General features: G+C 35.4%; 1 protein-coding gene across 1 annotated transcript; it reads left to right on the top strand.

The window, feature by feature from the left end:
* Positions 1–24604: 24604 nt before the first annotated feature.
* Positions 24605–25810, top strand: LOC125812731 (uncharacterized). The gene has a single exon (XM_049492209.1). It carries the CDS (start codon positions 24605–24607, stop codon positions 25808–25810), a length of 1206 nt encoding a protein of 401 aa, XP_049348166.1.
* The last annotated feature ends 329 nt before the right edge of the window (positions 25811–26139 follow it).

Below are 26139 nucleotides of genomic sequence, written 5' to 3'. Positions count from 1 at the left end.
ATTAAACGAAAAGAGGGGGATGTCTTGAGAAAACCACATCTCTTGAAGAAAAAGTCATTGAGCCTAAAATGACCATACCTTTGCACTCAACCCCATTACAAACCTTGAAAAGACCTTTTTGATCTTGAGTGAGCCAAACTGAAGGTCGATCGGAAAATAAAGGCAAACCTATGGGTGAAATCATGCATTGTGTTCCTCTTTTTTAGTGTGAGTATTGCATCAGATTCCTGATCTTAAATTGATTAACTTCTGTGTGTGAATATGGAATCATTCTTTGTATGAGGGCATTTAGATTCTTTTGTTGAGCTTGAACTTGCATTAGTAGCAAGTATTGCGAGCATGAGAATCTTTGGTAATGGTGTGTCACAACTTGAATCTTTGAGTACACAATTGAATCTTCGCATAAGTAGTTTGAAGTCTTGTTGTGTACATTCATGATTGAGTCTTGTGTAGCACTATTTTAGACATCCTATTTGAACTGCTGAACTTGAGTTTTACTTGAGGACAAACAAAAGTTTAAGTTGGGGGTGTTGATGAGTCCACAAATTGGACTCATTTAGGGCATTATTTTAAGAGTAATAGTGTCCTGAAATGCTTATTTTATCTCAATATCTAATGAAAACACTTAAGTGTCAGGTATTTGAAGATTTAGTGGAAGCGTGGACACTTAGGCGCAAAAAGGCTAAAAAGAACGAAGAACCTGAAGCCTGACCATCGCCAAGCATACTTGGCGAATCGCCAAAGGGACACACTCATCCCTTTGTTCCAGTACGCGAAGCCCTGAAGAAAGTGGATCAAAAGGCTATGAAAGGAGAAGTCGGTGTGTCGCCGAATAGTTCCACAAAGAAGAAATATACCGCCCAATGATCCAGAACGTAGAGATGCTGAAGGCAAAGCAAAAAAGGTGATGAACCAAAAGAAGGGCAAATCGCCGAGTTATTCGGCGATCGCAACTAACCTCACCGAATGATCCGCCACAACACTATTTTCTGAATCTATAAATACTAGCTCTTTACTAGTTTTTAGGATCCGAACATTATTGTAATTTTGAGACTTAGAATATTATCTTTTGAATTTTTCTCTCAAGTTTGGAGAGGGTTTTTGGGAGACCTGAAGGAAGGAGTTCATCTTCCCCAAGTTGGAAGTGGGTCTTCTCTTTTCTTCTTCCTTTGCTTAAATCAATGTTTAATTTCTTATACCCATTTGATTTCTCTATCATTTTAGGTATAATTTCTTATTTCTTGATGTGTGGCTAAAAACCCCCATTCTTGGGGTGTGATTTAGCAAATATGTGTTGATATTATTGTTAGGTCTTGTTTGCTGATAGGTTAGATGCACTTTAATGGTGATTTCACCTAGTGGTTGTGGTTTAATTTAATGGGTTTGTAGTTGCAAATACAAAACCACCCATGTTTTTTCGGCTTTCTCGAGAGAGAGGTAGCGAAACCAAGACTGCTAGACTGATGACCTAAGGAGTGGCGACATGAGGTTCAGCCCGAGAGGGTGAGCCCTAGTCCCATATCGTAACACTCAGCTCGAGAGAGTAAGTGGGGTAAGGCATAGACTAGCCTTCATGCGGCAAATGGGTGTCCGAGAGTAACCCATTTGAAACGGGGTAAGTTGCCCGAGAGGGAACTTATTTCCATATAAATCTTAGCTTAGTCACTATTATCTTACAAATTTCCTATGGAAAGCAAGTACCCAACTATTTATATCAATATATATTGCGGTCACACCCCAAGAACTTTTCTCCATACTTGATTTTCTCTTTATTTTTGTTGTTTTAGCTACTTCTGACAAAACACCCTTTGATATTTGACACTTTTGTGTCACCCACTTGAATTTACTTTGTCTCCATTCAAAAATTTCTTTTAAACTACATTTAATTAGAAGGAAATTCTAGTTCAACTACTATTTTCACTACCACTCCCTTGGGATACGCCCCCATCCTTTGGTTGGGTACTATATTATCGACGATTGAAGAGACTAGAACCATAGGTTAGTGTCGTTGGTCACGATAAGCATTAGTTGCCTTCCATGATATGGTTGATCTAAGGTGATAGTTCCCTTGTCTATTTGAAGTAAGCTAAAGAATGAGACCAAATGAATGGTACGTATGCATATGGTGACTTGAAGGTTATGCTTAGTGTGAATGGTATTATGGGATACCCTTCATGCATTGCACAAGTGTGCTTTGAGGTTACTTAGGAGTGTAGTACTCATATGATATGAAAGCCCAAGACTTGACCATGCATGTAGACTATGATCAAGATGACCAAAAATGGATATTTAGCTTGGATGGTATTGTGGGATGCTATTCATGCATTGCACAAGTATGTTTTGAGGTTACTCAAGAATAGTCCTTTTATGATATGAATGACTAAGAGTTGAGTAAGGCTTATATGCTGTTTATGTTGGAGTCTTCTCTTATGATTATGATATTGTATCTTATGCTTATAGTTGATGTTTCATGAAGTATTTCATATGATTTCAGATTATGTCTTATATTGACTAACCCTTGTTTCTATTATGATTATGCTAGCTAACATATTTAGTACATTTGTTACTAATGCATACTTTGCCTACATTCTCATCAAATGTAGGGTTTGGAGATTGAGTTCTACTCTTGGAGATAAGTTTCTAGAAGTTGCAAAGAGTTGAAGATTTGGTGAGTCCTCGTAGCTTCGAGAACAACACCCTTTATTTCCTTTATGTCTTTTATTCCATGATTTTAGACTATTGTATGGGCTGTGTCCCAAGAGTTTATTCTAAACTTGTATTAGATGGTTTGAGACAAAAGTATTGTAAAGACTTCTGCTTGCTTTTATGAAAACTTTTCAATTGTATGGACAATTTTTTTTTAAATTTCCATACTTTTCTATTATCTTATGCTATGATGTGCTAAGGGATTGTATGAGACCCCTTCGGGGTCAAGTGTTCCATGTTACACCTAGGGTGTACCCATGGGTCGTGACAAACTTGGTATCAGAGCACAAGGTTTAGAATGGTTCTTGGATTGTCTCAAACCACATCTAGTATAGTCTTATTTATAAATGTGAAGCACGCCACATCTATGAATAGGAGGCTATTGGATGCTTATTAAATCTCACTTCTTCATTCTCTAAGACGTGCCATAGAGTTTGGCTTTATTAAGCCCTTCTTCTAATTCGTGCTCGTTGATTCTTTTAGGTATGGCTAATACAAGGGCAAATGCTAGGAGAGAAGAGAAAGGCAATGTGGATCAAGAGGTTCATTTCCAAGTTCCACACCAAACTCCTCCTCAAGCTCCAAATGACCCTCCAATTGAGAATGTTACTATTGTGGAGTTTAGGGCTTCTATACAATTGTTGGCTCAAGCCTTGATGACGCAAGCCAATAGAGAGGTTGTGGCTCTGGAAAACCCAATAAGGGGGATGGCTTCTTCTAGGGTAAGAGAGTTTTTAAGGATGAATCCTCCGAATTTCAATTGCTCCAAGGTGGAAGAGGATCAAAATCGGTTCATAGGGGAGGTTTATATGGTGCTAGCTATCATGGGGGTGACTTCGATAGAGAAAGGGGAGCTAGCCACTTATTAATTAAAAGATGTTGCCCAAATATGGTATGAGAAATGGAAAGATGCTAGGCCTATAGAAGCGGGTCCGATAGAGTGGGAAACATTTAAGTCGTCTTTTCTTGATAGGTTCTTTCCCCGAGAATTAAGGGAAGCTAAGATGGAAGAGTTTATCAATCTTAAGCTAGGTAACATGAGTTTTAAATAGTTTGCCTTGAAATTCTCTTTTGTCTAAGTATGCTCCATCTTTGGTAGCAAATCCAAGGGATATGAAGAGTAAGTTTATGACGGGCGTGTCCGATATAGTAGAAGAAGAATGTCGTACGACAATGCTTGTTGATGATATGGATATCTCACGCCTCATGGTGTTTGCCCAACAAATGGAAGAGTCAAAACTCAAGAAGGAGAAGGCTAGGGAGAAAAAGAGGCTAGGGTGGATAATGATAAGTCCTTTCATGATGGGTCCGATGGACATGGTCGTTCTAGGAATTGACAAAAGTTTTCTGGACAAGGCTTCTCTAATGCTCCTAAGAATAAGGATGAGAGGGAGTCTACCCCTAGGCCACATGTGTAACAACCCGTAAAACGAATAAGTGAAACTAGAGCCTAACTAGTGAGTGTGTGAGTTTTTCATGAGGTTTGAGGTGCTTTGATGTTGTCCCGAGACATGGTTGAGGGATTTAGGAGTTAAAGGTCAAGGTACGAATCCCCAAGGACCACCCTAGGGCTACATGAGGAGGACCCTTAGCCTAACCCCCAAGACCCCAAGGAAAACCTTGAAGTTGCCAATGAGGATGACCTACTAAAGGGGTCCACGCCCCGTAGGTCTATCCACGCCCCGTGGATAGCATCCGTAGGTCAGGGCCCCTAATGACCACTCTCAGACCAAAACCACAGAGAGCTAGTATGGCTTAGGGTCCCACCTATGGTCCGTGGGTGGTGGTCTTGAGTCATGTCTGCAATTCTGCAGATGGTTCGGCAAACGAGAGGGCAACATGGTAAATTCGTTTTAAGTTAAGTTAAGTTGATGGACAATTATTTTGGGTTTATTAAAGTATTTTAAGAGTATTAAAAGTATTAAACTCTATTTTAGACTCCATTATTTTAATACCCCAAATCAAAACCTCTCTTCCTCTCCCAAAAGTTCTCTCTCTAGAACCCTCTATTGGAGGTGAAGACTTCAAGCTTCCAAGGTCAAGAATTCAAGTTTTTCAAGTTATTTTCGTGGGATTCTTCAAGTAAAGGAATGGTAGTCTTGATCCTTGTCTAACTTTTTATTCAAGGAGCCAATTCCAAGGTGATTTCAAGTTATGAAAAATCTAAGGTTTTACTCAATCTCATGTATTCTTTCATCAAAAGTTTTCAAATGGTTTATAAAGAAAAATTATGAATGTATTAGCGTTTAATTGATGATTATGATGAAAATACTCTATGAACCCATGAATTCTCTCCATTCCTAAATTGTGCCTTTATGAAGTGGGTTTGTAGATGAAGAATGAATGTTGATGGATTATGCCTAAATTGAATTAGTTATTGAATTATATCATTATCTATTCCTTAATTATGGTGAATTGTTGTTGAGTTGATGATTTGTAATCATGGCCTTGAAAGGGCAAATTATGACCTAATTACATGATTGATTTAGAATTGTTCTTGAGCTATTGATCCACTTGAAAGGTGGAGGTGTTTAATTACTATGTATGATTATGAAGTGAAGTATATGTGTGTGATTACTATGGATGTATTATGATTATGTTTAGAAGGCGATTGTATGAATGATGATGTTTATGTGAAAGGTTATTCTCACATGCTCACACACACTCGTGAATGACTAATGAATGAAGTTCTATGATTATGTTAATGATGAAGTACTTATTGAAAGGCTATTCTCGATTGTACTCTAATGAATGATAATGATTGGTTGTGAAAGGACTTTCTCACAATAAGAGGATTCTTAGGTGAAAGGCTATTCTTATCTTTGAATCTATGAGCTTTCCAATAAATTAATAAATGTTGGGTTTGGGATGGATGCCCTCATCTAAGTTAAGGCGCGGTACTTAGTATCAATATCTTATCCCATAATAATGAACGAATGTAATGAATGTCGAATACTCCGTTAGGAATAATGTTAAGCACCGAGTGCCCACATAGGTCTAACTAGTGGATCCACTTAAGCTATAAAAATGATGGTCCTACCTTAGGCAAGTAGAAATCCCTTTATCTTGTGAGGGTGACACCGGGATTCCATGTCAAGCTGACATGGTCTATGTCGGTTAAGGCTTACCCCCACAATAATGTTAATGAAGTATGGCTTCTCAAGATTGCACTACTTAGTGTGGGTGGTGGTATGGGACGCCATCTATGCTTTTCACAAGTAGGCCTTGAGAGAGGTTGTGGTGTGTTCCTTTATGATGCTAAATGAAATGAATGGACTCTTATGATGATGTTTATGAGAATGTTAATCTAATGTCTAAAGAATGAAGGTGCTCTTAATGTTGAAGAATGTTGATTTATATTCTTGAATGAGATGATGCATGCTATACTTGGATGGTATTATGAGTTACTTCCTTGTCATGACTTAGTGTATATTAATGTGCCTTGTCTATGGTGACTTTAATGGAGTACTTAGTGTGGGTAGTAGTATGGGATGCTACTTGCACATTGCACAAATATGGCTTAGAGTTGCCTTAGGTAATGGTCCTTATATGATGATATGACTTATAAAATGTTTATATCTCTTATATGCTTTATTGTGTAAAGGTTGAGAGGATGAATGGTAAATTTACTTTTGGTGGCCTTAAGGTGGTACCTTAGTGTGGGTGGTGGTATGGGACGCTACCCATACATTGCACAAGGTATAACTTGAGGGTTAGATTATGTTCAAATGTGAAAATATGACTTGAATGTTGGTTGTGACTTATATTATGCCTCTTTTATCAATGTTCTTGAAGTTTTATCAAAATGGCATAAAGGCATGACTTTCAAATAAAATGTCCGTTTTAAGCATGATTTTTGCATGGCTTCCATTCTTAGTACATCTAATGTGCTAACCCAAATTTCTTCCTTTTTACCGAAGTGTAGGGTTTGGTGATTGGATGTCTTGTACTTGGAAGATGGGTTTCTAAGGAGCATGGAGTTGAAGATTTAGTGAATTGTCATAGTTTCGAGCACAAACCCAACCCTTTCCTTTATGTCTTATATGTTATGTTTAGAGATTTTGTATGGGCTTTGTCCCAATGTTGTATTCAAAGAGTATTTTGACGGTTTGAGACAAAGTTAGAAGTCTTCTTCTTGTTTTAATGAAAAATGATTTCGATTGTAAAGAAAGTTTTAAATTCCTTTTTATTTTCCTATGATTTTATGTTCAAGAATGCTATGAGGCTTGTATAAGACCCCTTCGGTGTCGAGTATACCGTGTCGCATCGGGGATCTAGACTCGAGTCTTGATTAACATGGTATCAGAGCATAAGATTTTGGAATGGTTTTAGGATTTTTCAAACCACATCTGGTAAAGTCTTGTTCATAGTGTGAAGTGCACCACATATATGAATAGCAGGCTATTGGATGTTAGAAAAGTCTCACTTCTTCATTATTCAGTCGTGCCATAGAGTTTAACTCTATAATGTATTTTTCTTATTCCTTATGTGATGGTCTTTAGAGTATGACCACTTGAAAGGTTTATCTTGCAAGGGTTGAGGGAGAAAAAAGGTTAGTTGTGATGCCAACTATGGGATGAAAAATTGTGATGTTGACTTTAGTATGAATGGGTTGCTTTATGGTTATGTGTGTTGTTGGTAGAAGGTCATGACGAGTTTTGAGATATGTTGAAAGAGTTGATGAATAGTGGTGTTTAAGTGATACCTTGATGTGTTGAGAGAGTAGACTTCTCTAAGAGGGGTAGAAATGTAATTCACCTTGGTTTAGAATACCTTTGGTGTGATGAGTGATGATTCCAAAAAATGGACTCACTTAGGGCTTTGTTTTAATGGAAATCGTGTCCTTGAATGCTTGTTTTACCTCAATACCTGATTAAAATGCTGAAGTTTAAGGTATTTGAAGTTTTAGTGGAAGCATGGACACTTAGGCAAAAAATGGAGTAAATAGGGCTGAAAATAACAAGAAATGGAATCTTGTGGATCGCCGAGTTTAACATGGCGAGTCGCCGAAATGACATAAGCCGCCCTTCGTTCCAGTACGTGAAGCCTTGAAGGAAGTGGATCAATAGGCGAGGAAAGGAGCAGTCGGTGGGTCGCCGATTAGTTCCACGAAGCAGTACTGTACCGCCTTATGATCCAGAATGCAAGGATGCTAAAGGCAAGACACTGAAGGCAATGAGCTGACCAAAGGGCGGATCGCTGAGTTCATCGCAATCTCGACTAATGTCGCCGAACAATCCTCCACATCACAATCTGTGAAACCTATAAATACTATTTAGAGTTGTAGTCTTAAAAGAGATTGGAGTGTGGAACAATTATTATTATTATCTTCACTTTAGAACATATTCTAGCTAATATTTTCTCGCAAGTTTGGAGAGGGTTTTGTGGAGACTTGAAGAAATGAGTTCTTCTTCCCCAAGTTTGAAGTGGGTCTTCTCTATTCACTTCCCTTTGCTTAATTCAAGGTTTAATTTCTTATACCCAGTTGATTTCATTATCATGTTAGGTATAATTTTTTATTTCTTGATGTGTGGCTAAAAACCTCCATTCTTGGGGTGTGATTTAACAAATATGGGTTGATATTCTTGTTGGGTCTTGCTTGCTGATAGGTTAGATGCATGTTAATGGTGATTTCACCTAGTGGTTGTGGTTTAATCTAAAGGATTTGTAGTTGCAAATACAAAGCCACCCATGTGTTTTTGGCCTGCCCGAGAGGGAGGTCGCGAAACCAAAACCACTATACTGATGGCCTAATGAGTGCATCGACATGAGGTTCAACCCGAGAGGGTGAGCCCTAGTCCCATATCCTAACACTCAGCTCGAGAGAGTGAGTGGGGTAAGGCATAGGCTGGTCTTCATGCGGCAAATGGGTGTTCGAGAGGAACACATTTGAAACGGGGTAAGTTGCTAGAGAGGGAACTTATTTCCATTTAAAGCTTAGCCTAGTCAGTATTATCTTGCAAATTTCCTATTGAAAGCATGTGCCCAACAATTTATCTCAACTTGTACTGCGGTCACATCCTAAGAACCTTTCCCCATACTTGATTTTCTTGTTTATTTAGCTGTTTTAGCACTTGTTACAAAACCCCCATTTGATATTTGACACTTTTGTGTCACCCCATTTACTATGTCTTTTATTGCAAATGTCTTTAACTACAACTAACTTGAATGAAATTCTAATTGGCTATTAATCCTCAAAACTACTCCCTTAGGACACGATCCCAACCCTTGGTTGGGATACTATATCATCGACGATCGTAAACACTCATAGCGTAGGTCAGTGTCGTTGGTCACGATAAGCATCAATGAGTGTGGAGGTTTAGTGATGTTTTTCTCTGACCTTAGAATGGAAAAAAGTGGAGTTTAAAAGAGCTAGTATAGGCTTTCTCCCAAGTGGGGAGATAATGTGCTTAGATGGTAAGGTCATTTAGTGTCCTTGATGTTCATGAGTTAGGTTTTCTTGAATTTCTCATCTTAAGAGATGTAATGAGTTTGAGGAGTTTAGACCCGGTGTGGTAGACTCATATGAGACCTTGAGTGGTGTTGGTAAGGTTGTTGTGAGCAAGAGTTGCTTGATGAGGACCTTCCTAGTTTTAAAAGCATTGGTAAGTTGATAGTTTCTTATAAGTTGTGAATGTCTTGATTGAGGTTCCTATGTTATGTTCATGATAAGACTTAGTTGGGTTTACTCCTAAGTGGGGGATAGTATGTTGAATAGTAAGAGTTTTAGTTGAGGGTTCTATTTGGGGTAGGCCAAGGGGCCTATGAGAAGTTCCGATGTCCTTATCCCTTTCTTTATATGTGTTTTCATGCTTGAGACCAAGAGTTCCTTTTTGACTTGTTTCATGTTTTGGAGTGATGTGTGAATATGTGTTTCCATGGTCTCCTTATGCTATTCATGTTCTTGATGAGTTTTTGTTTAAATGAGAAAATGAGCTTATGTGATTTATGTCCCTCATGTTGATATGCATTTAGTATGAGTTGTCTTTATGCTTCATGAGGTTGAATGTTTGTAATGACCCTCCTGATCATTTCTGTGTCTTGACTTCTGTGTGTCGTTTAGAGCGTTCCTATAGCGACCCCAAGTCATTTATGACTTGCTGGGACTGACAGTTCCGTCACCTGGTCGTTTGTTTGGTTATAGTGTGAGTTTTAGTGTTTTGGAGCTTAAAGGATCATTTTCGATCAAAAGTTCAAGAAGATGACATTGAAATCCAATTATGAAGATTCCATCAGCTCCGGAAGGGTCATTTTAGGCTAGTAGCTTGGTCGGCATGACTCCCGAGGTTTTCAGTGTGAGTCGGTGCCATTAGGCGTTTTAGCCTTTGAAGTTTGGCCTAAGGTTGACTTTGGTCAACATTCTTGGAAAACGCGCTTGGATGAAAATTCTATCAGCGCAGTTAGCTCCGAAATGTTGAGTTTTTTCTAGAATGACCTTTCGTCGATTTCCGAGGCCTCCGGACTTATTCCAAACCCTCGGTGGATTTTGGTTAAAATGACATTTGGGTGTGGGACCCACTTTTTGTCAAGATGACCTTGTATGGAAAATTCGACTGCGCCGTTGAGTTCGGAATGTCAATTTTAGTAGGGTAGCATATCTGTTTTAATTTTATCAGGTTCCGAACGAATTTCGAGTATCCCGTCGGAGACTTTGAACAATTTAGCCAAATCTGAGATCTGGTGCAGCTCTTTAGCGACCAGAGTTTGGTCCTTTAACGATCAGTTATTGAGTTTTAGCGACCGTTTTCGCCCTTTTTAAAATCCCAACTTAGCTTTATTCCTCATTTTAAAAGTGCGATACCTTGAGCTATACAGGTCCGATCTGGGCGATTCAAAAGGCAAAGTTGTGAGATTTTTCGAGCACAACTGGTTGGTGAGCTCAGAATCTGATTTGGGGTCTCCTTTCGAGGTAAATTTCACAAAATACCTGCTGCCACGACCCTTTTTGTGAGCTTGATTTTGGAAATTTTTGAGACTTATTTTCTCAGCCATTTTAAGTTTGATTTCGGTGATTTTTGAGGCTATCTTGAGTGGTTTTTCGAGGAGAACGTCGTGGTGTTGTCGCATTTCATTGTAGACCTCCAGTCTCTCTCTGGTAAATATACTGATTCAGCTGCTGTCCTATTTCTAGTTCTTGAGAAAAATTGGGTTTTGGTTGCATGTTGATATTGTGTGGTTTCCGAGCCCCGAATTGTGTCCCATTTTGGAACACAAATTCGGGGAGCTGTTAAGAACCTACTTTTGGGGTAATTTCGGAATTTTCAGCGTGGGTCCCACGATTCCCGTTTTGACCCCAAAATTGACTCGTCTTCGTTTGTTGTGATTTTGGTGTCTAAACGACCGTAATAACGTTATGACTCTATTTTTGATAGCGGGGCAGCGTTTCAAGGACGTTCAGAATGGGAAAGCTCCAGAGAAGTGATTTTGGAGCGCGTGTGATTGGCCTACAGGTAGGCTACGGTTCCGCTCTCTTAGATTGAGCTTGAGAGTGTGAATGCATGTTGATTAGTTAGGATTTGGGTTGGTAGTTATTGAATCATGTATAGGTGTTTAGAAATCATGTTTTCGTCTTATTTCAAGAATTATCGGGTAACTGTGAGCATGCTTTGTGTTATTAATTGACCCTCCTCGCTATGTGAAGTGCTTGCATGCTTAATTACTGTTTATTTGAAGCATGTTGGGCCTTAGTTTAGGTTTGACTAGGGCTTGCCTTAGAAATACATGATTCAGATCTGATAGGCCTTAGTTTTGCCCCGACGTCGCTCGGTCGACTTAGATCCTTGTAGAATGGTGTAGCAGACTTGAGTCTGATAGTTTGGGCCTTATCTAGGCGATACGCCTGCTCCGACTTTAGTTATCCTTATTTTCCCCGATGTTACCACTTCACGAGTTACGTCGGCGACGCTTATTCTGCTTCGCGATTTGAATTTGATTTTTGATTTGGTTCCAAGGACTTACATTGATTGGCTACATATGGAAGGTGTTCCACGGACATTTATGAGCATGGATAGATTAGGACTCTTTTAGCAGCTACATTGGTTCCTTTATATAGCATCTGATTCAAAGTCCGGCCTCTATTGCCCAGATACTTATATAGAGCATCCGATTAGAGTTCCGGCCTCAGATACTTGATACTTGTGATTGGTTACTTGGGTACTTTTGGTGAGCATCCGGTTAGAGTTCCGGCCTCAGATACTTGATACTTGTGATTGGTTACTTGGGTACTTCTGGTGAGCATCCGGTTCGAGGTACGGTCTCCGTACTGTCAGATTCTACTAATTAGGGTTGAGGTTTTGGTTTGATGTTCTCCATTCTTGGGTTCTTATATGCAATTCTATTTAGTTATTGTTATTTTATGTACTCGTCGGGCTTATGGGGGTCTGTTCAGGTTTTTATTTGACTTGCGCACGAGTGTACCTTTTGGGCTTATGGGGGTTCAGTTAGGTGTAGTTAGCTTATACATTACTTTAGTTAGTTCTTTCTACACTTGTGTGCATTTCATTGTTAGCTAGATTTTCGTTCTTAACTTCGGTTTGTGTTATTCCTTCTTTTCATATTGCCTTTACTTTTCAAGTTCAGTCGGCCTATGATGCCTACTGGGTACCAGTTGTTTTGGTACTCATGCTACGCTCTGCATCTGTTTCGTGATGCAAGTCCGAGCACCAGTGGCCAGCGTTGATCCAGTTTGGAATAGTCTGATCCAGAGACGGGGGTGAGCACACAACATTTTGTACTATTTCAGTCTCCATCAGTGTATATAGACTTGTCTTTTACCTTTCGAGACAGTCCAGTCTCTGTGGTCCACTTTTGGGACTTGTATTCATTTTGTTAGTAGCTCTATACTAGTGACTTCCAGGTTCTGGGAGGGATCTTTATTTGTATATATGTTTGGTTTGCTTCCGCTTGGTTATGTTGTTATCTTAAATTTTGCCTACTCTTATTTCTTCCCTCAGACCCATTACTTGTTGTTCCGGGTTACGGGTTGGCTTACCTACTGGTAGGTTATAGTAGGTGACATCATGATTCGAGGAATCGGGTCATGACAATGTTGAACATGCCTAAATGTGTTTTTAAGAAGAAGTTGCATAATGTGCCTAATGATGTTATGATGAGCATGATTTGAGTTGGAGAAGGTAGTTCCTCTAATGAAATGAGAAATGATGAAGTTTTAATGCATAATGAGTTTGTAGATGTAGTTCCTACTTTCTTATATGCATTGATCATATATGAGTTTGAGTTGATGTTTCCTCCTATGATTTTGTACATTGTATTGATGTTGCATGCCTGATGGGCTGCTAGTCTTGAGTCTTTAACCCCTTCATGTGCTTAAAGTGTCATTCGAGGATGAATGTTTCTAAGTGGGGGATAATGTAACGACCCGTTAAACGAATAAGTGAAATTAGAGCCTAACTAGTGAGTGTGTGAGTTTGTCATGAGGTTTGAGATGGATTGATGTAGTCTCGAGCCATGGTTGAGGGGTTTAAGGGTTAAAGTTCAAGGTACGACTCCCCAAGGACCACCCTAGGGGTCCTTGAGGAGAACCCTTAGCCTAACCCGCAAGACACCAAGGAAAACCTTGAAGTTGCCAAATGAGGGTGACCTACGGAAGGGGTCCACACCCCGTAGGTCCATCCACACCCCCTGGATGGCCTCCGTAGGTCAGGGTCCCAAATGAGCACTCTCAGACTAAAACCATGGACAGCCAGTAGAGCTCGTGGTCCCACCCATGGTGCATGGGTGGTGGCCATGAGTCATGTCTGCAATTTTGCAGATGGTTCGGCCAAGGAGAGGGCAACATGGTAAATTCGTTTTAAGTTAAGTTAAGTTGATGGACGGTTATTTTGGGTTTATTAAAGTATTTTAAGAGTATTAAAAGTATTAAACTCTATTTTAGACTCCATTATTTCAAAAGCCCAAATCAAAACCTCCCCTTCTCTCCCAAAAGTTCTCTCTAGAAACCTCTATTGGTGGTGAAGACTTCAAGCTTCCAAGGTCAAGAATTCAAGTTTTTCAAGTTATTTTCATGGGATTCTTCAAGTAAATATATGGTAGTCTTGATCCTTGTCTAACTTTTTATTCAAGGAGCCAATTCCAAGGTGATTTCAAGTTATGAAAAATCTAAGGTTTTACTCAATCTTGTGGTTTCTTTCATCAAACATTTTCAAATGGTTTCTAATGACAAATTATGATTGTATTAGTGTTTAATTGATGTTTTATGATGAAAATACCCTATGAACCCATGAATTCTCTCAATTCCTAAATTATGCCTTTATGAATTGGGTTTGTTGATCATGAATGAATGTTAATGGATTATGCCTAAATTGAATTAGATTATTGAATTGTATCATTATCTATGCCTTAATTATGGTGAATTGTTAGTGAGTTGATGATTTGTCATCATGGCCTTGAAAGGAAAAATTATGACCTAATTACATGATTGATTTAGAATTGTTCTTGAGCTATTGATCCACTTGAAAAGTGGAGGTGTTTAATTACTATGTATGATTATTAAGTGAAGTATATGTGTGTGATTACTATGCATGTATTATGATCATGTTTAGAAGGCGATTGTATGAATGGTGATGATTATGTGAAAGGTTATTCTCAGATGCTCACACACACTCATGAATGATTAATGAATGAAGTTCTATGATTATGTTAATGATGAAATACTTATTGAAAGACTATTCTCGATTTTACTCTAATGAATTATAATGACTTGTTGTGAAAGGACTTTTTCACAATAAGGGGATTCTTAGGTGAAATGCTATTCTCATCTTTGAATCTATGAGCTTTCCAATGAATGAATGAATGTTGTGTTTGGGATGGATGCCCTCACGTAAGTTGAGGCGGGGTATCTAGTAGAAATATTTTATCCCATCATAATGAACGAATGTAATGAATGTCAATTACCTTGTGGGGAATAATGCTAAGCACCGAGTGGATATGGATTGAGATGGGTACTTATACGTGAGTTGTGGCGAGGCACTTAGTAGCAATATCTTGAGATGGATGCTCATACGTTAGTTGAGGCAGGGTATCTAGTAGTAATATCCCTATCCCATAAACTATGTGCCCACATAGGTCTAGCTAGTGGATCCACTTAAGCTATAAAAACGACGGTCCTACCTTAGGAAAGTAGGAATCCATTTATCCGATGAGGGTGACATCGGGATTCCATGTCAAGCTCACATGGTCTATGTCGATTAAGGCTTACCCCCACAATAATGTTAATGAGCTATGGCTTCTCAAGAATGCACTACTTAGTGTGGATAGTTGTATGAGACGCCATCTATGCATTGCACAAGTAGGCTTTGAGAGAGGTTGTTGTGTGTTCCTTTATGATGTGAAATTAGATGAATGGACTCTTATGATGATGTTTATGAGAATGTTGATCTAATGTATAAAGAATGAAGGTGCTCTTAATGTAGTGAAGCTAACGAAGAATGTTGACTTATATGCTTGAATGAGATGATCCATGCTATACTTGGATGGTATTATGAGTTACTTCCTTGTCATGACTTAGTCTATATGAATGTGCCTTGTCTATAGTGACTTCAAAGGAGTACTTAGTGTGAGTAGTAGTATGGGATGCTCCTTTCTCATTGCACAAGTATGACTTAGAGTTGCGTTAGGTGATGGTCCTTATGTGATGATATGACTTATGAAATGTTTTTGTATCTTATATGCTTTATTGTGTAAAGGTGGAGAGGATGAATGGTAAGTTCACTTTTTGTGGCCTGATGGTGGTACCTTAGTGTGGGTGGTTGTATGGGATGCTACCTATACATTGCACAAGGTATAGCTTGAGGGTTATTTGAGGTGAAGGCTTAATGAGAAAGTAATGGTTTATATGTTGTTTATGTTCAAATGTGAAAATATGACTTGAATGTTGGTTGTGACTTATATTATGCCTCTTTTATCAATGTTCATGAAGTTTTTATCAAAATGGCATAAAAGCATGACTTTAAAATAAAATGGTTGTTTTAAGCATGATTTTTGCATGTCTTCAATACTTAGTACATCTAATGTGCTAACCCATATTTCTTCCTTTTTACCGAAGTGTAGGGTTTGGTGAGTGGATGTCTTGTACATGGAAGATAGGTTTCTAAGGAGCATGAAGTTGAAGATTTGGTGAATCCTCATAGTTTTGAGGACAAACCCAACCCAACCCTTTCCTTTATGTCTTATATGTTATGTTTAGAGTTTTTGTATGGGCTATGTCCCAATGTTGTATTCAAAGAGTATTTAGATGGTTTGAGACAACGTTAGAAGTCTTCCTCTTGTTTTTATGAAACATGTTTTCGATTGTAAATAGAGTTTTAAATTCCTCTTTATTTTCCTATGATCTTATATTAACGAATGCAATGAGGCTTGTATAAGACCCCTTCGGGATTCAGTATGCCGTGTCGTATCCGGGGTCTAGACTTGGGTCATGACAACATGGGAAGGAGAAAGCTAGGGAGAAAAAGAGGGCTAAGGTGGATAATGATAAATCCTTTCATGATAGGTACAATGGACATGGTCATTCTTAGAATCGATAAAAGTTTTCCGGACAAGGCTACTATAATGCTCCTAAGCATAAGGATGAGAGGGTGTCTACCCCTAGGCCACATGGGATAAGTAATGAGTCCTTACAACCCACTTGTGCTAAATGTGGTAAGAGGCATGAGGGTAGGTGTTTGGCCCGTAGAGAAGGTTGCTTTAGTTGTGGTGAGAGGGGCCACATGATGAAAGATTGTCCAAAGGCAAAGGCTACAAGAAGAGAGGGTAAGCAAGTTGCCACAAGTAGTCCTGATGAGAGTGCTCAAAAGAAGAATAGGTTTTATGCTCTCCAATCTAGAGAAGATCAAGAGTGATCTCCTCATGTCCCTTCTGGTATGTGTTTCATGCTTTATTAGATTCCGATATATGCTTCATGCTTTATTAGATTCTGATATTGTTTGGTCTTTTGTGACTTGTTATGTTGGAATTTGAAGTTGCGTTAGTATGAATGATGTTAAGAAGAGCTTGTCTAGGCTTACTCCCAAGGGGAAGATAATGTTCCTATGTAGTAAGGTTATTGTGTGGTTATGTGTTGCCATGATTTCCTTTTATGCATGTTCATGAAAATGCTTAGGTCTTGTTAGAAATGACTTATATGCATTGTTTTGCCTCATGTTTTAGTACATTTGAGTCAATTTGCATTTAGGCTCCATGAGTGTATGTTGAGCATGTTTTGGTTAGGAGATGTTAGTTCCTCCTTGAAAATGAGTAGATATAGAATTTCATGCATTTTGGGTTGTTAGATGTAGCTCCTATTCCCTTGTGTTGCATTGAATGTGTTTAGCTCAGAATTGAAGTTTCTTCCTTGGTTGTGTGCATTTAGATGTAGTACATGCATGATGGGCTGCTAGTCTAGAGTTTTTTCCCTTAAGAAGTGTTTAGAAATGTCATTCGAGGACGAATGTTCCCAAGGGGGAGATATTGTAATACCCCGGAAACTAGTAGACCTAACAAAAGCCTCAAGCTAGGGTTCTAGAGCTTGATGTTGAGGGTTAGAGTCGTAGATGAGACTTCCCGTACATAGAATGAGGAGCTTAGGGGTGAAACATCAAGGCACGTGTTACACCCCGTAGTTTAGAAGAACATCTAAGGTTTGGTTGAGGGATGCAAGGGCAAGTGCCAAGGAAAAGGGGCAAAGCCTAAGCCAAAGGCCAAGGCTGCCCCCATCTTGGATAGGTACTACCCCAGGGTTCACGACCATCTTCACGACCAGTGGTCTTGACCACGGTTCGTGAGAGGCCTTGTGAAGTGCCCTTAGGATTGTGGAAAGCAAGGCCTTTAGGCCTAGCTACTGCCTAAGGGTCCATGATCATCACCACAACCCGTTGTCTAGACCACGGACCGTGGGAGGTCTCGTGGTCATTCCTTCGATTTGTGGAGGCTTGATCGAATAATGTTATCAAAGACACTTCATCCAATACTAAGTGTCAACGATCGTTAAGTAGTAATATAACCCAACTAAGTGAGTTGGGATCGATTCCCAAGGGAGTAGTTTGTAATTGAGAATCAATAGGCAAGTATAATTATGCTCAAGTCGATCATAGCTAAAAACAATTATGAATAAATGCATGGTTCAAGTTAGGGGTGACACAAGTGTCAAATAATAAGGGGTTTTTTGTATTATCAACTACAACAACAAATAACACGAAAATAGCAAATATGAAGATGGGATTCTTGGGATGTGATTGGATTATGGACTAAGGTAGACAACTGGGTAGTTGCAATAAATAGTGAATAGATGTAAATCAGTGAATAAGCTAGACTTTAGTGGGGATAAACTTTCTCTCGAACAATTTACCCCGAATCAAATTGGGTTCTCTCGAACACCAATAAGCAAAAATTAAGCATAACCTTCGCTTTAGTCCATTCAGTCTCTCGAGCTGAATATGTGGAAGGTCCCGATTCATAAATATATTATGAATTAATTTTGTCATAATACATCTTTTCTAGAGGTATTAATCTTATAATTTCTTTTATGTTTTCTAATATATACTCTATGTATTGTATGTCGTGAGTTTGTTGAAATGCTTCTATGTTTTCTTTAATTAAATTACTTAATAAGGTAATATCTATTATAGTTTGTTGCCAATATTCTAAGTATTCTTGATTTATCATTAATCAGTATATTGGATTTCTAAATCACTTAAGTTAAATTTTAACATTTCCATTTCTACTCTATCTAATTCGAATTCATACCATTCCTGGTTCATTAATTCTTCTTCTTCTTCTTCAAATATTTTATTCCATATTATCTTTCTTAGATCAATAACTTTTATATTTTTGAGTATATACAGGATCAATGTTTTATATGCTAATATCATTTCGTCATACAAATTAGACATAATAATTTCAAAACATAATTCCCTTATACCATAGTCTTGACGAATATTATTCATATTAGATTACTATAAACTAAATTATTTTCAACATGTTTTCCTGTCACTATTAACATCGTACTTTCGAAAGTATTTTCTTCCTAACAACGCCTCAACTATGTTTACTCCCCTTACGGCTTCTCATGCCTATGGTTTCAACTTTAGGATGGCATAGTCTGGAAGTTTTCCTTTCTTTCCTCATGTTAACAAACTAGAAAACATCTAAAAATAATTCTAGTATATAATAACTAATATAAATCTATTCTATCATTACTATTAAATTCAGGAATTAATAAATTTAGTTATGCATAATCATAAATGTATATACCTGTGTAGTATCTTCACTATTTGGATCCATAGCTTAACTGAAACTTTAGATTTTTATTGAGAATATTTTTGTTTACAAGAGAGGCTTGCTTTCCGTGTAGAAAGTCTTGCCTCTATATGCCATAATGCCTACCTATTTATACACATATAAGTAACCTTACTATGGTTACTTTATTCCTACTATGATTACTTTACACCTAACTATAGTTACTATACTATTCCTACTTTTGTACATATTCTTACTTAGACTAACACGTTAGTGCTTCTTTACATCTGCACTACTTTACAAAGTCAACAAAATGACAAACAACTTTACTTTACATTTTTGTACATAATATTTCTAACTTAACACGTTACTACTATCTTTTCTTTTCATAAAGTAGCTCCACTTAGCAAAGTAGCTCCACTTATAGCTTTTTCTTTTTATCTTGTCGATTTTGTCACTTCTTGTTTTTACTCTAGCTGCACGTCTGGGATCACATTATCTTCGCCTTGACATTTGGAACATTGATGATCCGGATATTTATGGCCAATAGTTTTGCAGTATCTGGTCATTATATATGAATCGGGACCCCCCCCCCCCCCCCAAGTTGGTATCAGAGCTAAGTAATAAAAAATGAATATAGAAATGGATAATAAAGAGAATCATAGATACGAATTAATAAGAACAGTAACAAAACGACAAGAGTTAAAACATAAGCAAGAAAGACTACAATACAATATATATGCAGGAGTATGTCAAAAATCTTTGCTAGCACAAAGAAAAGTAATATTTAAATTACAATTAGATATACAAAAAATAGAGTATAAATTAAAACATAATTTAAAATGAATAAGGAAGAATTTGCTATAGAAGAAAAAACCTACGAAAATCCAGAAGGATTAAAAATAAAAATAATATTTTCAAATTTAGGAAGAAGGTATAAAAAAATAGGTGAAAATTTATATCTAATGATAGAAAAAGAAACGGTAAGATTAGAAGATAGTCTAACTGCAATGGTACGAATAACTAGAGGAAATGAAGAAATAGATAGGAAAAAAGAAATAGACACAATAAAACAACAAGCAAAATTAGAAATACAACAGATTGAAGAAGTAAAAAATGATAAAATAATTGCCTTAGAAAAAGAATTAACTATGCTTAAAGAATTATATGCGGCTAAACAAAAATAAAAAGAAATAGAAACGAACTTAAAATTGGAGATAGAAAAATTTAAGGAACAACTAACTAAAGAAACCCCAAATATAGGAATTGATAATGTTGATATAGATGAAAACTGCTCAGAACAAGACTCAGATATAAGTGAAACATATACGGAAATAATAGAAAAAATAGAAGAAACCGAAACAATTAATAAGATAGAAATAAATACGGAAGAAGTTAAAAATGAAGCAAGTACGAGTACACCAGAAGTAAAAAATCCAAAAACACTAAGACCTAATTATTATACAATTAGTTATGAAGATTCTGACAGATATGATAGTTTATGGAATAAGAGACTAAACAAAAAATGGACACCATCAACAACATCCCGCAATAACGGATTTTTAGATCTAGATTGTGTAACAGATATAAATAAAACAATACAATTATGGGTAGGATATATAGCAAAACAACTAATAGATAATAAAATTGGAATGTCAGAAGTACCAGGATATATAGAAAGAACATTTTTAGGAACGGTAAAATTATGGTTACAAAATTTAGCAGAAGAAAGCATAAAAACATTAAGAAATAATAAAAAAATAGACGGAGATAGTGCAAGTACACCAATCAACATATTAAATAAATATGAAATGACAATAAGAAATGAATTCAGTAGTACAACTACAGAAGTAGAAGAACAAAATAAAGAAAAACAGTTACATAGGAATTTAATGCTAAAATTAGCTATATGTAACATGTGCTACATAGACGAATATACATGTGTATTTAGAGAATATTATTATAAAGGAACATATAATGCAGAAGAATCAAAAGAAATAAGAAAATTATATTTTACAAAATTACCAGAACCATTTAGTTCTAAAATAATAAAAGATTGGAACGAAGCAGGATTACAAGATACACTTGGAGCAAGAATGAGATATCTACAAAAATGGTATTCAGCAATATGCGAAAAATATAGAGAAGACATAAAAATGGAAAAAACAATAATTAAAAACCTAGCATGTTGTAAAGATAAAATAGCACCTCAATTCGGATGCAATGATAATTATTATAAAAAGAAATATAGAAAACCAGGGAAATATAAAAAATATAAATCCCAATATAGGTATAAAAGACCAAGAAGAAATATTACATAAAAAATACTAAAGCAAAAAGACCTTTTAGACCAAAGAAAAAAATAACAGAATGTACATGTTATAATTGTGGAAAACTAGGACACTTTGCTAAAGATTGTAAATTACCCAAAAATCCAAAGAAAAAACAAATATCTGAAATAATAATTAATGATGAAACATATACACAAATAGATTATATAGATTATGAACCAGATAGTGATGATAGTATATATGAATTCGAATCACTTGAAAATGAAATATCTGAAAATGAAATAGAAGAAAATAATGACTGAAAAAGACGTACAAATGATAAATAAAGAAGAATATACAAATGAAGAATCTACGGAACAGAAGGTAATATTTGATACTAATATATTTGAACAAATAAAAGGAAAAGAATTAGATCTCAGTGTAGAAAAAATATTTAAGATACCATTAATAAGGAATATATTTAAAAGACAAAAAGAGGAATACTATGTAGTAAGTCAAAAAGAACACATAATAGATTGTAAATATACCAAAGGAAAAGCAAGAATACCTATAATAAATAAAAGGATAATAAATAAAGAAATACAAGAAATTAAAGCTAAAGAACCAATAAAATACGTACACTTAGGTGGAACAGAAATATTAATAAAACTTGTTTTAGAGAAGGAATAGATACACCAATAGAAATATATTTGACGGATGACAGAATAGTAGAACCAATAGAAAGAAGTATAATAAGTGCGGTAAAAGGAAATTTAATATACCAAAAATTTAAGTTTATAATAAGTGCTAATTATTCAGTAGCAATAAATGATAGAAATATAGATAAATCATTAGTATTATATTGAAAATGTCAGGAATAGAATTAGCCCCAGGAAGTAAAATATTTACAGCTCGCTGTAAAAATCTATATGTATTAACAACAAAACATAAGATAACAGCAAAAAATAAGATAAATAAAATAAAAATAGAGAATCCTTTTGAACAAATTGTTACAGTAATAGATAATAATGATTATAGTTACAAAGAAATAGACATAGAAGAGGATCTAGAAATAGTGAGTGATAGGATAAGTACATCAAAAAGAATAAAAAACATAGATAAAAATATTGATACGTCCCAACCCTTAAGAAAATCAGTAGAATATCAAAGAATAAAAGAAATTGAACCATATCACTATTATATAACTGGAATAATAGAACAAAGGAAACATATCATTATAATAAATACTGGACAAGAAGAAAATTATATACCAAGAGAATTAGTATCGGAAGAAGAGATAACCTCTAAAGAACAAGTATGCCCAGAATTACCAAAAGAATTGTTACATATAGAGGAAACAACTCAAAAAGAAATAATCATAGGAGGTATAATAATATTAATAGACTTTAAAATATATCAAGAAGACAATATAATATTAGGAATAAAATGGTTAGAAGAAATGAAACCATATAATTTAGAAAATACCCAATTAACAATAACTTATAAAAATAAAAAGATTATAGTAAAAAGAGCATTATGAAAATTTATATACTTGCAAAAATAATAGTAGAAAATTACTACAACAGATACTATACTCCAATGATAGATACAGGAGCAGAAGCAAACATGTGTAAACATAATTGTCTACCAGATGAAAAATGGGAAAAACTAAAAACACCTATAGTCGTCACAGATTTAATAATGAAGGAAGTATGATAACATATAAAGCAAAAAATATAAAGTTACAAATATGGGATAAAATATTAACTATAGAAGATATATATAGTTATGAATTTATAAATAAAGACATGCTTTTAGGAATGCCATTTCTAGAAAAACTATATCCCCATGTAATAACAAAAACACATTGGTGGTTTACCACACCATGTAAGCAAAAGATAGGAGCAAAAAGAGTAAGTAATAAAAATAGAAAACCTACACCATGGATTAAAGGAAGTGAAAAAATCACTCAAAAATTAGAAAATGTTAAAGAAAATACTCACAATATAGAATTAATAATATTTTCAATAGACAAATTAAAATTAATTCAAGAAAAATTAGATATGTTATATAGTGAAGATCCCTTAAAAGGATGGGAAAACCATAAAACAAAAGTAAAAATTGAACTAATTGATGAAAATAGCATAATAACCCAAAAACCATTGAAATATAATTTTGAAGATTTAAAAGAATTTAAAATGCATATAAAAGAATTATTAGAAAACAAATATATTCAAGAAAGTAATAGCAAACATACAAGTCCAGCATTCATAGTAAATAAACACAGCGAACAAAAAAGAGGTAAAAGTCGTATGGTTATTGACTATAGAAATTTAAATGCAAAAACAAAAACATATAATTACCCCATACCTAACAAAGTACTAAAAGTAAGACAAATACAAGGCTACAATTATTTTAGTAAATTTGATTGTAAATCAGGATTTTATCATCTAAAGCTAGAAGAAGAATCTAAAAAATTAACAGCTTTTACAGTACCACAAGGATTCTATGAATGGAGCGTACTACCTTTTGGATATAAAAATGCACCAAGAAGATACCAACATTTTATGGATAATTATTTTAACCAACTAGAAAATTGTATAGTATACATAGATGATATATTGTTATATTCACGAATAGAAGAAGATCATATACGATTGTTAGAAAAATTTATACATATTATAACATACTTAGGAATAAGTTTAAGTAAGAAAAAGGCAGAAATAATGAAAAATCAAATAGAATTTTTAGGAATACAAATAGATAAAAATGGTATAAAAATGCAAAACCATATAGTACAAAAAATAATAAATTCTGACGAACAAATAGATACGAAAAAGAAATTACAATCATTTTTAGGATTAGTAAACCAGGTAAGAGAATATATACCTAATTTAGCAGAAAATCTAAAACCTTTGCACAAAAAATTGAAGAAAGATGTAGAATATTATTTTGATAAAAAAGATCAAGAACAAATACAAAAAATAAAATCATTATGTAAGAAGTTACCTAAATTATATTTTCCAGATGAAAATAAAAAATTATATACATAGTAGAATCAGATGCAAGTGAAATAAGTTATGGAGGAGTACTAAAATATAAATACGATAAAGAAAAAATAGAACATCATTGTAGATATTACTCAGGGACATTTACAAATCCCGAAATAAAATGGGAGATAAATAGAAAAGAATTATATGCACTATATAAATGCTTATTAGCTTTTGAACCATATATAGTATATAATAAGTTCATTGTAAGAACAGATAATACGCAGGTGAAATGGTGGATTACAAGGAAGATACAAGATTCAGTAACAACAAAAGAAATACGAAGACTAGTATTAAATATACAGAATTTTACATTTACAATAGAAGTAATAAGTACTAACAAAAATGTCATTGCAGACTACATATCAAGACAAAGCTACACAGACGGACCTAGACAAAGATGAAAAAATATTCAATGCTATAGCAATGCTTTGTACAAAGATAGATAATATGGACAAAGAGATACAAAAAATGAAAGGTCAGCAGCATGACGGTAAATATGCGGAGCTAAGTCGATCGGAAGACTTAAAAATTCCAGAGCTAGAAGGTGACGCTGGGAAACACCGAAAAACCCAAGCTAACAATTTATTACATGCAGCTACAGGAAGCACATCATCTACAAAAGAAGAAAAAAGATATGTCAATACAAATATGAACAAGATATTCGAAAAACCATTTATACCCAAAAAACAAAACCCCATATTTGTACCACCTCAAATAAATACCTATAAAGAAAGTCTAAACCAGGACAAAAAGACCTATAACCATATAACCAGAGCATATATAGAAAATATCCACAAAATACAAACCTTTTTAAATAAAAATCCCAGATCAAAAACTACCCAAAATCCACATGAAGATTATATTACCCAAGCTTTGCAAGGATATAATAAACTAATCGCTTTACCTAAGACAAATGCAAACCTAATAGCAACTTGCTATAACTATGGATTATTGAATACAGTATATACCCAAACTGGAGATGAAATAGCTACGATACCAGAGTTACATAAAGCATTCATGAACTACAAGAGAATAACTAAAGGAACTTTGTTTTATATAAAGTTTTATTCAGCACCAGCAGAAATACTTTACGACGAAATAAAACCGATTATACAAGTTATAAAAATTGGATTAACCAGAGAAATGATTATACCGGAAAAAATAGATGAGCAAGAGGAGATACAAAAAGTAGAGATACCAGCATTCTATGCAGGAAAAAGGATTATTGGAATAGCTACTATACTGAATGAGCTAACATCTAATTATTTGAACAACAATTCAATATGGAGTTATTATTCACGGGAACAAACAATGATATATTCGAATTGTCGAGAATTTAGAACAACAGATATGGAAGAACTCAGGCAATGGGCGCTAAGTCTGCTAAAACCTGAGCAGCAACCTACAACAAGAGCTATAAGGAAGGATTTTATCTCTTCAGAAATAATGACCAGATACTGCAAAACTATTGGCCATAAATATCCGGATCATCAATGTTCCAAATGTCAAGGCGAAGATAATGTGATCCCAGACGTGCAGCTAGAGTAAAAACAAGAAGTGACAAAACCGACAAGATAAAAAGAAAAAGCTATAAGTGGAGCTACTTTGCTAAGTGGAGCTACTTTATGAAAAGAAAAGATAGTAGTAACGTGTTAAGTTAGAAATATTATGTACAAAAATGTAAAGTAAAGTTGTTTGTCATTTTGTTGACTTTGTAAAGTAGTGCAGATGTAAAGAAGCACTAACGTGTTAGTCTAAGTAAGAATATGTACAAAAGTAGGAATAGTAAAGTAACTATAGTTAGGTGTAAAGTAATCATAGTAGGAATAAAGTAACCATAGTAAGGTTACTTATATGTGTATAAATAGGTAGCCATT

The sequence above is a fragment of the Solanum verrucosum genome, unplaced genomic scaffold, assembly GCF_900185275.1.
Source record: "Solanum verrucosum unplaced genomic scaffold, falcon-dt-bn FXZP01000033.1, whole genome shotgun sequence".
Lineage (NCBI taxonomy): Eukaryota > Viridiplantae > Streptophyta > Magnoliopsida > Solanales > Solanaceae > Solanum > Solanum verrucosum.
The sequence above is the reverse complement of the archived record's forward strand: the minus strand, read 5'-3'. Positions and strand labels throughout refer to the sequence as shown.

What these genes read in the sequence shown, in the direction of transcription:
- LOC125812731 (XM_049492209.1), top strand. Translation starts at nt 24,605, where the DNA reads ATGTCATTGCAGACTACATATCAAGACAAAGCTACACAGACGGACCTA.